Genomic DNA, 14,756 nt, shown 5'->3' with positions numbered 1-14,756 from the left:
AATTAGAATCTACATACATTAATTTTGGAAATAATTCAGTATGAATAACTATCAAATACTTAATTTAAAAACAACTTGTAATTTATAACCCCAGCTGCCTCCTGAAAAGGTTTAAACCAACAAATTTGGGAAACCAAAATCCATCTGCTGTATATCTCGATGTTTTTGTGAATGAAAAGGAAGGATGGCAGCCGAGGAACAATTCATATTATTATACAATTTAAGGAGTAAAATTTAGAGCAAGAGAGCAAATAGAGATAGGAAGAGGAGAGGAAAAAAGAGAGCCGATGAGAAGCTAGAAAGCCACATGCCCAAGATGTGTCACATCTCTTTCTCTACCCTTCAGTCGAATCTACTAAATCTTGCAACATTCCTGGCATATGTGAATAGCTTATAGAAACCGCATGTCTAGATACAGAAGCAAGAACCATAGGTACTGCATAAACCTAAACCTTTGACTAACAGAATTCCATGGAGACATGGCTTGAGTTTTACTCTTTAAGGGGCAAGGACCCAGATGGCAGGTAAGTTCCTTATGAGGAAATTTTTTTTTCTTTTATAAGGTTTAAAATGTTTAATATTAAGGGGGATATATGCCAAATACATGGTGTAAATTCATTAAATAGTTCACCAAGAGAATAATTAATATCTAAATTATAGTCATAAAATGAAAATATCTAAATATTATTAAATACCTCTATCTTGTGAAGACCAGCTGCGCCCTATTATATGCACAAAAGTGAAATAAAATAAACACACGTTGGGCCATATAATAATATCTAAATATTATTAAAAAGCATATGTGCATTACACACTATAGCATTTCAATCAAATTAAGAGAAAGCAAGGCAAATTCAAGAAAATAGTACTGAATTAAACTAGGTTTCAAGAGTTACAAATCATACACTATTTCGTATCTCTAGGGTATCACAACTGCTTTTCCTTGCCAAATGATCAAAACCTCATTCATATGCTTTGGAAAATTACCTACAATGTATAGATAGTTAACTTAGATATTGAGTATCTATAACACAGCTATACAGTTGTGTTGTATATACAGATTGCTACAGAGAGGTCTTAGATTTTTGAAGTAAAAACTAAATTCTCAAATTTACAAATTCTAGTGATGTATCTATATAGATATAGATATAGATATTATATATAGGGTGGGTTAATAAAGTATACTAGATTTCTCATGTATCTTACTTAACAAAATAAAAACAGTCATTCTAACATTTCATCTGCTAAACACTCTACTTATTATGAGAAATAATTGTGTTAATACATGTACTTACAACACCTGGCACTTAATAAGCACTTGTTAATGGTGAGTCCTTAGCAAGAGTAGTAAAAATGGTATTAGTAGTATTAGTAGTAGTATTGACAAACAAACATTAATATCATTATAAACTGATATACGTGGTGTCTTTTACCCATTTCAATTGAGTTAAATGAGCAAATAGGCGCTGTCAGGTGTTAATTAGTTTAATAGTAAATAAAGCTACAAATATGACTGTGGGATGATTTGTACCTCTGAAATTTCTTTGATACTAAGGACTACAACTCTGTATGCAGTAACTATTTTGGTCAGAAGTTTTGTGAAATTCTACTTTAAAAATATCTATAGAGAATAAAACAACTATAAATTTTAGTATCAGATATATCATAATTTCACCTAGCTTTAAACAGAAAAATGGGCCAAGTAATTGTATTTGTGATTATAACTAATATTAAATATTTCTAGATGTATTCAGGTTGTTTTCTATGACTCTTAAAATGAAAAATAATTAACTTGAATTGAAAGTTTATAAGCTGTAGAATATAACTAAGTTCCCTCAATTTACTAAACATGCAATAACTACACTATGTTCACATCAATATGAAAAATGATCATTTTAAGCATAAATTGATATTGAATTTTAGACAGTACCTGTTTTGTTCAATCAAAATTTTTAAAGTCCTTGGATTTGTCAAAACAACATCTGCATCCACACTAAAGTAATAATCACACTTTTCATCCTGACGGCAAAAGTCCCTAACATTGAAAAAGAAAATGAAATGGGCATGAGATAAAATAAGTATCTACTGACTGAAAAATGTTAACATAAATATTCTTATATGTAAAATATGGTTCTCTAGCATACTTTTCTAATCAAAATAGAAAGACAATAGCTGAAAGGATATATATATTGTCTTAAATTTCAAAATGTTCAATTTAACACAGATATTCATAAGGAGATCACCTCTAAAATTTTAGGCCAGTTAAAATATATTTTCAAGCCACTAAACATTTTAAGGCATAAAACATCCACAAATCAAAATGTTTTTGCACACATACATACACATGCACACAAATGCAACTTGTATATCCCACAACTCAGTTTTAAAAGAATGTTGGAGATAAAAGTATATGATTTTTCAGGTATTAATATTTTAAGAACTTGATTTGCATCAAGTTTTCTAAGATAGTTATTCCCCTGCCTTCTCACCAAGGGCAGTGACTATTTTTGCTTTCCCTGGTACAGTTTGTAACATTATCATCAGGAATATCAAGGAATGAACAACTGAAGATACCAGATGACATTTGGGTTATCAACTTCCTACCTCTGAGCTCCCCTCCCTGTCAGTCCCAGCCAGCACTTTTTGCTGTTGTCAGTGTGTCTCTCCACACTACATTTGTTCCAAGCAACTGTCAAACAAAATACCAGACAGGAACACTTGGTACAATCATGAAAAAAAATTTAAAAAAATATGTTCTGAATGTGGACCCAGAGGATTCTCCAATGAATAAATCATGGAATCATTAGTAATAACATCAGTTTGGTTTTTCAGAGGCCTCTTTTCTGTCTATCCCTACACCCCCAACCTAGTCAGAATCCAACCCTCTGGGACCTCAGCTTCTGCAGCACAGGCATGAGGGTTCGTAGTAGATAAGACTAATTCCTGATGAGAATGGATTATGTCTTCACCTTTTTATCAGCTGCTCTTAACACACTTCCTGGCATATTCAATTAACATTCATTGAATACACGATTGTTTTTACTACTACTAGAGTTTTATTAGTAGAATGAAGTATTAACAGGGCTAAACAAAAGGCCTACAATACCCCTTCTTGGGATTACAGTATTATCTAGATCAGTGAGCAACTGGAGAGTAAAAGCACCTGTTTCCCCCACAGTCTAAAAACACACTTTTACTACACACAACCTTCAGAGCGTACATGTAACTTTAAGTCACTGCTATGAAAGTCATACTATTCATTTATCTGCAGTTTAAAAAATCTTGATCTTACTTTGAGTCATCATTTGATTAAACATATTGACTCACAGCCATTAAAAGAAAAACATAAGTAACTTCTACAGCCCTTTATGTATAAATACATACAAATATAAACGCAGTCTAAGTTGGCTACTGCATACACAAATAGTTTGAGACACCCAAATTTAGCATAACAATTTTAATTTAAAAGTTTATTTTTTCTTAAAGTTTCCTTAGTAGAATAATTTAATTTTAATTTATTAAAACATACATTCCCATGTTTCTGGCTTCTGCTTGACTTAGATTTTCTTCTGGTCCTACTATTTTTATAGTTTTGATTTCATGCTTAGCTTTATCAAAAAATACCTTGATGTCCTTTTCATGATAAACTTCCTGTAACATATTTTAAAAATCAAAAATTAGAGAATAAGACAATAAGATGACTGAAGTATTCATATGTAGAGAGTGCTTCACATTCAAAGTCATGAATTCTACAATTCAGATATTCAATTACATATAAAATAATAACCACATTAAACATGGTATATTTAGATATCACTTAAATGTCACATGAATAATCTTAAATACATATATATCAATATTCTTAAAGATGCTTCAAAAATCTGTCAACATCTACTGCTAGACAAGTCTTTGTATAAATACTTAAATCTTTAATAGGTGTTTGCATAAATACTTAAATCCTGAGTAATATAAAATGTTTCCAATTGGAGAAGAAACATGGCCGGTAGCCTGGAAATCTTAGATAGATGTTGTAAAATGTCTAGAAAACTATGTCTTCCAAGCATAATAGTCATCAATTTAAGTTATAAATTTAAATAATGACATTTTACAAAATACTCTTTGAAACCAGAGAGCAAAATAAATGGTCATATACAAGTTGTTTATTTACCAAAAAAAGGAAAAATTTAACAAAATTCTATGGGAAAACCATCAACATAAAAGTTACCAATTTTAGTGTGATTCAACTGTGCTAAAATTCACATAAGATTATCTGTCTCCGTCATTAGAGTATTTCAGAGATTTTTGTCAAGTCTCTGTTTTCTGAAAAGCTGTTGTTGTTTGCAGATTTTTAAAATAACTTATCACACAAAAGCAACATACAGTTAATACTAAATAACTGAAGATAAGAAAAAACTTCTGCCATCAAGGATTTTAAGGCCCTATGAAAGCAGGGAAAATATAAATAAAAGATAATACATAAAAACCAAAATACTTTAGTGAAAGTATATATATTACAACATATTTTACAAAGCAAATGCTCAATTTTTCCCCATTTTAAATCCATTTAAGCTAGCTTCCTGCAGTTAAAATATTCCCTGGACAATGTGAATGGTTAGCTGACATTTACATTAGGAAAAAAGAACAATGGTAAACAAACAGTATTAGGACAGAATAGAGAAAATCGCACAATTCACAGCTATTGAGTTTTTCTAGACAATGTTAAATACCAACTGTTTTAGCAGATGAAAAATAACTGAAAAAATATTGAGGAAAAATATCTTCAAGTTTAGAAATATGTGGGAGGTATGTAGGAGGCTCTGAATATTTTTGAAGAAAATGACAGTATCAAAATCTTTTGGGGAATGGCATGCCCTTGTGTGATTCATCAAAACAGTACTCTATCTGGAAATTGTTTCAAGTTTTGATGATATGTTATTGTTTTAAATTGCAAACAATTTAATGACCAATTCTATAGAAGAAAGTACCATAACTAACCCAAAGGCAAAGGGATTTAAGGCCCTTTGAATCTCCTTCACTGTATGTTAATTTAAGCTATATGATGATGGCTAATATTCAGTCATTTTTGATCTACAGAAACTGGCAGTTTCATGTGGCTCCTATCAATATTGTGGTGCTAGTCTCTAGACTCTAAAATCCTTAGGTCCTAAAAAGGCAGGGCTATAATTACTCCAAAAATCCTCCACTGAACTTAACCCAATGAATTTTATTAGACATAAATAACAAATAGTTCCAAAAAAGACCAGAAATAGTTTTGACATAAAACATTCTTTTCTCAAATACTTACTTTGTTATGAATAAAAAGTTTAAGTGCTTCTTTTGGGTAATCCAGTGTCAACAATATGTCCAGAAACCGAGGTAGAAAAGGTGTTGGTTGCTCAATAAAAACACCTATTGTTACGTTTGGATGGACCTTTGTTTTACACCAAACATAAAAAATTATCATTAGTATGGTTTTATTTTAAATTTTATTCAAATCTTAATCACCATGACACAAAAAATACTAGAATACCAATTCAACATAATCTGCTAAATTTGAATTGCCCCATGGCAATTCTCTAACACTTGAAACAAATTTTTGTGGCCCTCTCATCAAAGTGATTTTACTAAATCCCATCTTGGTTATGAGTTAGGTTTAAAAATGAAATTATCATATTTCTGAATCCCATCTTGGTTATGAGTTGGGTTTAAAGATGAAATTATCATATTTATTACATGAATGTAATTCATGGTACTGCTTACACTACTAGTCAATGCTTCCTTTAAAATAGCCCTTGCCGAAACTTCTTCACATCTGAAAGCTATTTTGAAAGCTTCATCTAAGAAACAAAATACTAATTGTGTTTCTCTTTTTGTTTCCATGGCTTAAAGTTCAGGGCTTAATTTAGAGCACAAAAAAAGCAATCGTGGGAGACCTGAGACTTTATCCTTTTATTTCCTTTCATTATTATATTATGTATAAGGAGAGCTATCTTCTTCCACTAATATTAATATATCTTATCTTAATGTATATGTTTTAATATATTTTCTTAAGTTCTCTTTAGATATGTTTTGGTGTGGAGCTTATCCTTCATTAATTGCACAAACAATTCTGAAATAGCCATTATACATTCCAATCCACATCATGGGCAATATTTAGCAAAAGGAATGAAAGTTCCTGGCTTGAAAGACTTTCAAGTAGATGGGGAAGACAGAAACACAAGTAAATGCCCACATAACAGTGTCATGACCAGAAATCTATGGAAGACTTGTTTATAATGTCTTACCAAAGCCATGTCTTAAAGTCTGAACAAAAGAACTACAAATTTTTTTAAATACCTTATATGTTAAGTGCTGAATTAGCAACCTTATTCCATTTTTTCATACACAGTACCTCACACATTTCTCCATTATCTGTATAATAACATATGCTTGCATAAAAGTACACCTTGTACACTATCATACTTCTTTATTCATTCATTCACTTGCCCGAATATTTATTAAATGAATAAACAAATACAAAGAACACAAAATATCTACTCTCTAGTAGTTCTCAATTTAATAGGAAAAATAATTTAAAAAGTAGGTCAACACTGTCCTTTATCAAATGAGATGATGCATTTCATTTGATTTTCATAAAAGCCTTAGAGGTCTTTTCCCAAATTTGCACATGAGGAAAATTAGATTTAGAGAAATTTAAGTAACCCAGAACACACATATTTGAGGGTAAAGTGCTGGGTTTCAATCCACTACATCACCATTATCAACCTAAGTTCATGTTTATATAATAACAACAATATAACAGTTAACATTTATTGAAGGCTGACCACTTCGTATATGTATATTAAATTTATACAAATAAAGTATTATTTACATATTTGTTATATATATTCATTATATATATGTGTATAAAATTTCATTTAACATTCCTACCAACACTCTGAGAAAGTCACTACGACTTTACATCTAAAGAAACTTGCCTATGGCCCACATCTAACATTACGATAGGCTTGGGATTTAACTACCTACACAATTTTAATTTTTATATCCCTATTGAAAAATAGCTGTATGTAGCACATAATTTTATTGTGCATAATGGAATGAATAGTTTTCTTTTCTAGCACATTTTAATAAGCTGTAAGACAAAATAGCTTAAGTATTAAATCACATACTCCTAACATGCAAAAAGAAAAAATGTTAATATAAATATTTTTCTATCTTTGCACCAGAAAGTTTATATAAAAGGACACAAAATAGATAAAAAGTTATTAACTTGCCCTCCAGAAGACAACACTACTTTCAGCAAAAAAGATCAGGATAAATTTTTAAATATCTTCATGATGCAGCTTCATTCAGAAATATTCTGGCATTCTTTCCAGATAGGAAACAGTTTGCTATTTGAGAGACTGGCCAAAAACCTTACTTTCAAGTAAAATAGGGCTCTATTCATAAGCTCCTACATGTACACGAGTTACTCTTTATACTCCTTTCAGACAATGGTAAGAATAGAAACTATTTAATTCAGGAGCTTGAACATATTACAGTAAAAGTATTTTGCATTTGCATGGGTTCCAGAGTTAGTAGTACTATATTCCTAAGAGCTTTATTTTTGCCTATATAGCTTCTACGTTTCTGGCTGCTACAGGTACTCAATGAAACTATGGTGAATGAAGGAAAAAAATCAGTCTTAATGACAAAATAACTCCCTAGAATCAATGCTTCGTACATATAATCTTCCAAGTTATGAGAGCAATTTTTTGGAAGAAAAATGTTACTGTAAGACATCAGCTCTGGCTGATGTTAGAACAAAGATACATAAAAATGTTTTATAGACTAATAATAAATATTTTCAACTCTTTGTTCACCCTCAAAACATGAATGATAAAATATAACTATATCTGTCTATGAAATACATACAAGTAACACCATGCCTAGAATATACACATCACACAGGTAAAAATGCACAGTGTCAAGAACATAGTCTGGAGCCAGACTCCCTATATTCAAATCCCAACTCCAACACTTAAAACTGTGTGCTCTTAAACATGTTACTTACATTTATGCACCTCAGTTTTCTCATCTGTAAAACTGAGTCAATTGTACTATTTACTTTAGGAGTTTTGTGAAGTTTAAATGAGTTATTATACGTAAAGTAGTTAGAACACTAGTGTGTTATATAATCAGGTAATATTAATTTTTACATATCAATTTTGAAAATCCAGCACAGATAAAATTAGTCAATAAAAATACTGAAGCCTTGTAATGATTTTTTTCTCAATGCTTTGCCTAAGCTAACAGACTGAACATAAGAGCACCCAATCGTAGTAAGCTATTAAATATTAACCATAGGACTCTTTCATTGGGTTCAATTATTAGCTGGTTTTTCTTTCAAAAACAGTTCCGAAACACAAATCTATCAATTGGCTGAATCACCATGTTTTAAAACTAGGTACCTGTTATCTATCATAAAATCAAAACTATAAAATAATTTGCCTTTTTTCCTACAAATCACCGTATTTCATGACAAGGTACTTTCTATTACTGCATTTCACACATAATCAATTCCACTTACATCTACTGCAGACAAGTCGATCGTATCAAATTCACAAAGAGTGCAGCCATTATCCTGTGTCCATGAATTGGGTACATAGTTTCCAAAATAATTCAAGAGAATCTTGTAAATGAAGGAAAAGGTTATTAATGAAAGCAGGCCTTTCATCAATGTGGTTTCATTCTATAATCATCTAATTTAAAAGCATGTTTTCTGCAGTAGGCATATTCCTTTAGTAATTCTACTAATATATCATCTGTAGTGCACACTGAATAGTTTTCTCCAGAATATGAATTGTAAAGCAGGAAAAAGTATGTCTAGAAATGCCAAAAAAAGTCTTCTAAATCATAAAGGTCATTTTATTTCATATTATGTAAGATATAATACTGGAAAGGATGATCAAAAAGAAAAAGCAAACAATGAAACGGTGTTTTAAATAGGCTAGTAAGACTTATTAGGAAAAATACAAATACAAATAAGAGTCACATGAATAGTAATTTAGTAATAAGATAAACCTGTTTAAAGCTGAGCACAGACACCTACAGTAAATGGGGCAGTAGTAAATGTGACCTCTAACTAGCACAACGCCACACAAAATAAATACTAAGTAAGCTTTGTTAACCAAAAGACACTAAGCTCTTCCAGGAAACTATGCTGCTATAAGCTAAGCTTCTGGGTGGTGATTCAGGGGTACTGATTCAGGAAAAGACAGCTTGCAGATCAAAATAGATCCAGGGCAACCCCTAATAACAGTCACCTGCCAAATTCTATTGAAAGTAAGCTAAAGTACAATATTATTTCTCTACCCATCTTCTTTCAAATCTGTCTGAGGATCCCCTTTGTGAAGTATCAGTCCTTAAACAGCTATTGGCATTCATTTTAACTGTTAAAAAAAATCTGTGCTCTTCTGTGTGTTTTGGGGAGGGATGGTGTCAGGGAGGAAGGATAGGTGATGGAGGTAGACACACTTAGATTTGCTCTGAACCCTCAAACAAAATCTTTAATATCCCTAGAATTTGAACACGTTAGGGAAAATCCTGCTGAGTAAATAATAAGTGAAATTACTACATCGCAATTTTAATACTCAGTAGTGATTTGAGCATTAATAGGTTTTTCAAATTTTCTTTCCACAAACTATAATTTTGCCTCATGCTATTAAAAAGAAGTACCTAAAATCCCTATTATGATTATATGGTCAATAGTTTTTTATTGGAAAGGTAAAATGAAATCAAAAGAAAGAAAGTCCATGTTAAACATGGGGATCAAAAAAATGGACAAAAATGTCAACTATAGTTTTCTAGCTTCTTAAAGTCCTAAAGGAGATGTTAAGGTGAGGAATACATGAAGTAGTTGGGTACCATTTTGCCAGTTTCCTCTCAAATATTTGGGATCCTGTTCAAATATTCTTATCGTACTGAAACACTGAAACAAATACTGCTGAAACAAGAACTTTAAAATGGGAAAAACTTTGCGTTGTACAGATATAGCTACATTGAATCTCTACAGCAAAATTAGAAGACATGGACAAGTAAGCCATTTAAAAATTTATTCTGGACTACAGGATAATTCAGGAAACAAATTACAAGGCAGGAAATATGTAGTCATGATATTAATGACATTTCAAGAGTCGATGTGGTCATTTTAATGTGTCTTGATAATAAAAACAAAAATAAATATTTTACTGTTGTCAAATGACAAAGGCAAACATTAATCATTTGTGTTCTACAAAATATCACCGTTTTGAAAGAAAAATATCTATGTGGAAATGTATTCCTGTTTAGCATTATTTTTTAAAAAGATGAAGAATATGCAAGGGTGAAAAGCATAGTTTTGTTTAAAATATCCTGAGAAAAAGTTTTTTTTTAAAGACAGAAAAAATTTCCCAAATATTTGGCCATATCTAAAATCTCCATTATATATAAAGAATGGTATTTCCACCACCTGAGAAATCTTATTAAAAATGTAAAATTTATTTCATGAATTATTGATCAGTCTACTAGAATCCCTATATGAATATTAAAATGATCACTAGTTTTAAAATGTTAGAGCATAAAAGACAGCACTTTCAGTTTCCAGAATTAAACCTGTCACTTTCCTACCTTCTGCTTTTTATCTCAATTTGTTTCCTAGATAACTAAGATCTTTTAGAACCATTACTTTTGACTAGAAACTTCCCTCTTTTGGACCTCTCACCACACAGGCAGAGGTTATCCACTATCACCACCTCCCATTCACATCTGTTTTCCTCATGAAAACTGCAGACATTTTTGCTGGCAGCTCTAGACGGCGCAGAAGGCTGTTTATGCAGTTAGGCTGCTACGGGCACTCTTGGGCTACTAGGTGGTAGTATTTTCCTGATTCTTCTTTCACAATATCAAAATGTTTCCAAGCATGATGTGATTTTCATTGACAAAGAAACTTTTCCACCCAAATTCTTTCCTCTTTCTTCCTTTTAAGAATTATATCCAATTATTCAAGGTCACAGTGACCGAAGTACTACAGTTTTTATACACAAAATTAACATCTCTATTTTTATTACAAATCAGTTTCAGAAATGAGTTATGTTCATGTGCAGATCAGGTCACTGGCTATTCCCTCGTTTACTTTCTCTTTTGTAATCAATGTGCAAAAATTGCAAGCATTCCTATAAACTAATAATAGCCAAATTATGAGTGAACTCCCATTCACAACTGCTACAAAGAAAATAAAACACCTAGGAATACAACTTACAAGGGACGTGAAGGACCTCTTCAAGGAGAACTACAAACCACTGCTCAATGAAATAAAAGAGGACACAAACAAATGGAAGAACATTCCATGCTCAAGGATAGGAAGAATCAGTATCGTGAAAATGGCCAAACTGTCCAAAGTAATTTATAGATTCAATGCTACTCCCATCAAGCTACCATTGACTTTATTCGCAGAACTAGAAAAAACTAATTTAAATTTCATATGGAACCAAAAGAGAGCCCGTATAACCAAGACAATCCTAAGCAAAAAGAACAAAGCTGGAGGCATCATGCTACCTGACTTCAAACTATACTACAAGGCTAGAGTAACCAAAACAGCATGGTACTGGTAACAAAACAGATATATAGACCAATGGAACAGAACAGAGGCCTCAGAAATGACACCACACATCTACATCCATCTGATCTTCAACAAACCTGACAAAAACAAGCAATGGGGAAAGGATTCCCTATTTAATAAATAGTGCTGGGAAAACTGGCTAGCCATATGCAGAAAACAGAAACTGGACCTCTTCCTTACACCTTATAAAAATTCAACTCAAGATGGATTAAAGGCAAACCTAAAACTATAAAAACCCTAGAAGAAAACCTAGGCAATACCATTCAGGCCACAGGCATGGGCAAAGACTTCATGACTAAAACACCAACAGCAATAGCAACAAAAGTCAAAATTGACAAATGGGATCTAATTAAACTAAAGAACTTCTGCTCTGTAAAAGAAACTATCATCAGAGTGAACAGGCAACCTACAGAACGGGAGAAAATTTTTGCAATCTATCCATCCAATATCCAGAATCTACAAGGAACTTAAACAAATTCACAAGAAAAAAAACAACCCCATCAAAAAGTGGGCGAACGATATGAACAGATACTTCTCAAAAGAAGACATTTATGTGGCCATCAAACATATGGAAAAAAGCTCAACATCACTGGTCATTAGAGAAATGCAAATCAAAACCACAGTGAGATACCATCTCAAGCCAGTTAGAATGGCAATCACTAAAGTCTGGAAATAACAGATGCTGGTGAGGATACAGAGAAATAGGAACGCTTTTACACTGTTGGTGGCAGTGTAAATTAGTTCAACCATTGTGGAAGACATTGTGGTGATTCCTCAAGGATCTAGAACCAGAAATACCATTTGACCCAGTAATCTCATTACTGGGTACATATCCAAAGGATTATAAGTCATTCTACTATAAAGACATATGCACATGTATGTTTATTGCAGCACTATTTACAATAGCAAAGACTTGGAACCAACCCAAATGCCCATCAGTGATAGACTGGATAAAGAAAATGTGGCATGAAATACCGCGTATTTCATGAAGTACTATGTAGCCATAAAAAAAGAATGAGTTCACATCCTTTGCAGGGACAAAGATGAAGCTGGAAACCATCATCCTCACCAAACTAACACAGAAACAGGAAACCAAACACTGCATGTTCTCACTCATAAGTGGGAGCTGAACAATGAGAACTCATGGACACAGGGAGGGGAACATGACACACTGGGGCCTGTTACGGGGTGGAGGGAAAGGGGAGGGAGAACATTAGGACAAATACGTAATGCATGCGAAGTTAAAAACCTAGATGACAGGCGGGGCGCGGTGGCTCAAGCCTGTAATCCCAGCACTTTGGGAGGCCGAGACGGGCGGATCACGAGGTCAGGAGATCGAGACCATCCTGGCTAACACAGTGAAACCCTGTCTCTACTAAAAAATACAAAAAACTAGCCGGGCGAGGTGGCGGGCACCTGTAGTCCCAGCTACTCGGGAGGCTGAGGCAGGAGAATGGCGCAAACCCGGGAGGCGGAGCTTGCAGTGAGCTGAGATCCGGCCACTGCACTCCAGCCTGGGCGACAGAGCGAGACTCCGTCTCAAGGAGAAAAAAAAAAAAAACAAAAACCTAGATGACAGATTGACAGGTGCAGCAAACCACCATAGCACATGTATACCTACGTACAACAAACCTGCACTTTCAGCACATATATCCAAGAACTTAAAGTAAAATTTTAAAAAGCAACCAAATTCGTGACAATTAAGATGTATATTGTTTGATATTTAAAAGGTTGAACATTAAAATGTGCATCTTATACATTACTAACAATAAATGGGTTTCAAGAATAAAAAGTAAAGAAGTAAAGCTTCAAACTAGAAACCAGTTTCTATCTAAAAATTGATTCATGTTAGATTTATACAGACAAGTATGAAAATAATTATTTAAAGTACCTAAACACGTTGTAAATAAAATGTTAATTCAGAAACACAAAATTGTTTATATACTACTATGAAAACAAATGAAAATATAAATGTTCAAAGATATACACTGAGGAGACATAAAAACTGAAAGCAGCTATGAATTAAAACCATATGGGAGGGCAGTATAAATTATTTAAAATTATTAAAATTATTTTTTCTGATGGCATAAAATTTGGAGAAAGTAGGAAACAAGCTCATTTTACATAGTTTAGTATTATGAACACACTATAATCACTTCACCACTTATAGATTGTGTATATTTTTAATGAAAAAAAATGTTTAAATGTTTAGTTCAATATTATGGCTCAAAACCCTGTCATTATAAACATCCATTACTAAACAAAATAATAAGTAAAACTAACTTACAAAAAATTATACCAAAAATCCTTCCACTTTTTATAAAGGTTAAAAAATGTTTGTAGTGATCAGCTTTCTTTTCCCATCAGCCTGGATAAGAAGAATATGTGACAAACTCATTTGAATTTATTTAATTTTAACCTAATATTATAAAGCATTAGTGTTAGTTAAACGTTTACATATTCAAATTTTCTTGAGTTTTTGTATTATACCAAATATTTATAATAAAACTTCATATTTTATTGTCTGATAGAATAATAAAATGAACTAGATATGATCATATCAGATAAAACATAATACGAGCATCACATAGCTTGAAACGCCAGAAACAGTGATAGCGCAAACTGAAAATGTTTCCAGGAAGACTTAATATTTCTTAGTACACCTAGGTCTTTCTAAATGATTAAGGATTCGTGCTCCTTTTCTTGTGATATGTCCTTTAGTTACTTTTTAAAGCTCCAGTCAGCATCATCCTGGAAATTTGGAAGGAATTGGTGATCACGTTGAAATCACTGAACATAAGGCCTTATCCATAATCACTAAATTCTCAGGACCAAAATCACTCTTCAAAGACATTTAAATTTTTGAGACATGGTCTTGCTTTGTCGCCAAGGCTGGAGTGCAGTGGCCCGATCTTGGCTGACTGCAACCTCTGCCTCCCAGGTTTAAGCGATTCTTGTGCCTCAGCCTGCCAAGTAGCTGAGATTACAAGCACCTGCCTAATTTTTTTGTTGTTGTTTTGTTTTTGTATTTTTAGTAGAGACAGGGTTTCACCATGTTGGCCAGGCTGTGACATGAGGCATGAACCACTGCACTGGCCTAAACTTGATTAAAACATTA

At 32.6% G+C, this 14,756-nt stretch overlaps 1 protein-coding gene across 1 annotated transcript in view; it reads right to left on the bottom strand.

The window, feature by feature from the left end:
* The window catches only part of PLOD2 (procollagen-lysine,2-oxoglutarate 5-dioxygenase 2), a 92,782-nt gene that overhangs the window by 13,916 nt on the left and 64,110 nt on the right, over positions 1-14,756 (bottom strand). The window contains exons 8-11 of the mRNA XM_025376682.1: positions 8,570-8,671; positions 5,306-5,431; positions 3,530-3,651; positions 1,931-2,035 (exon numbers count right to left, since the gene is read on the bottom strand). Coding sequence (XP_025232467.1) covers positions 1,931-2,035; positions 3,530-3,651; positions 5,306-5,431; positions 8,570-8,671 — 455 coding nt within the window. The remainder of the gene's footprint in view (positions 1-1,930; positions 2,036-3,529; positions 3,652-5,305; positions 5,432-8,569; positions 8,672-14,756) is intronic.

This window comes from Theropithecus gelada, chromosome 2, assembly GCF_003255815.1.
Source record: "Theropithecus gelada isolate Dixy chromosome 2, Tgel_1.0, whole genome shotgun sequence".
NCBI classification, from domain to species: Eukaryota; Metazoa; Chordata; class Mammalia; order Primates; family Cercopithecidae; genus Theropithecus; species Theropithecus gelada.
Note: the sequence above shows the minus strand (reverse complement) of the source record. Positions and strands in the feature narration are given on the sequence as shown.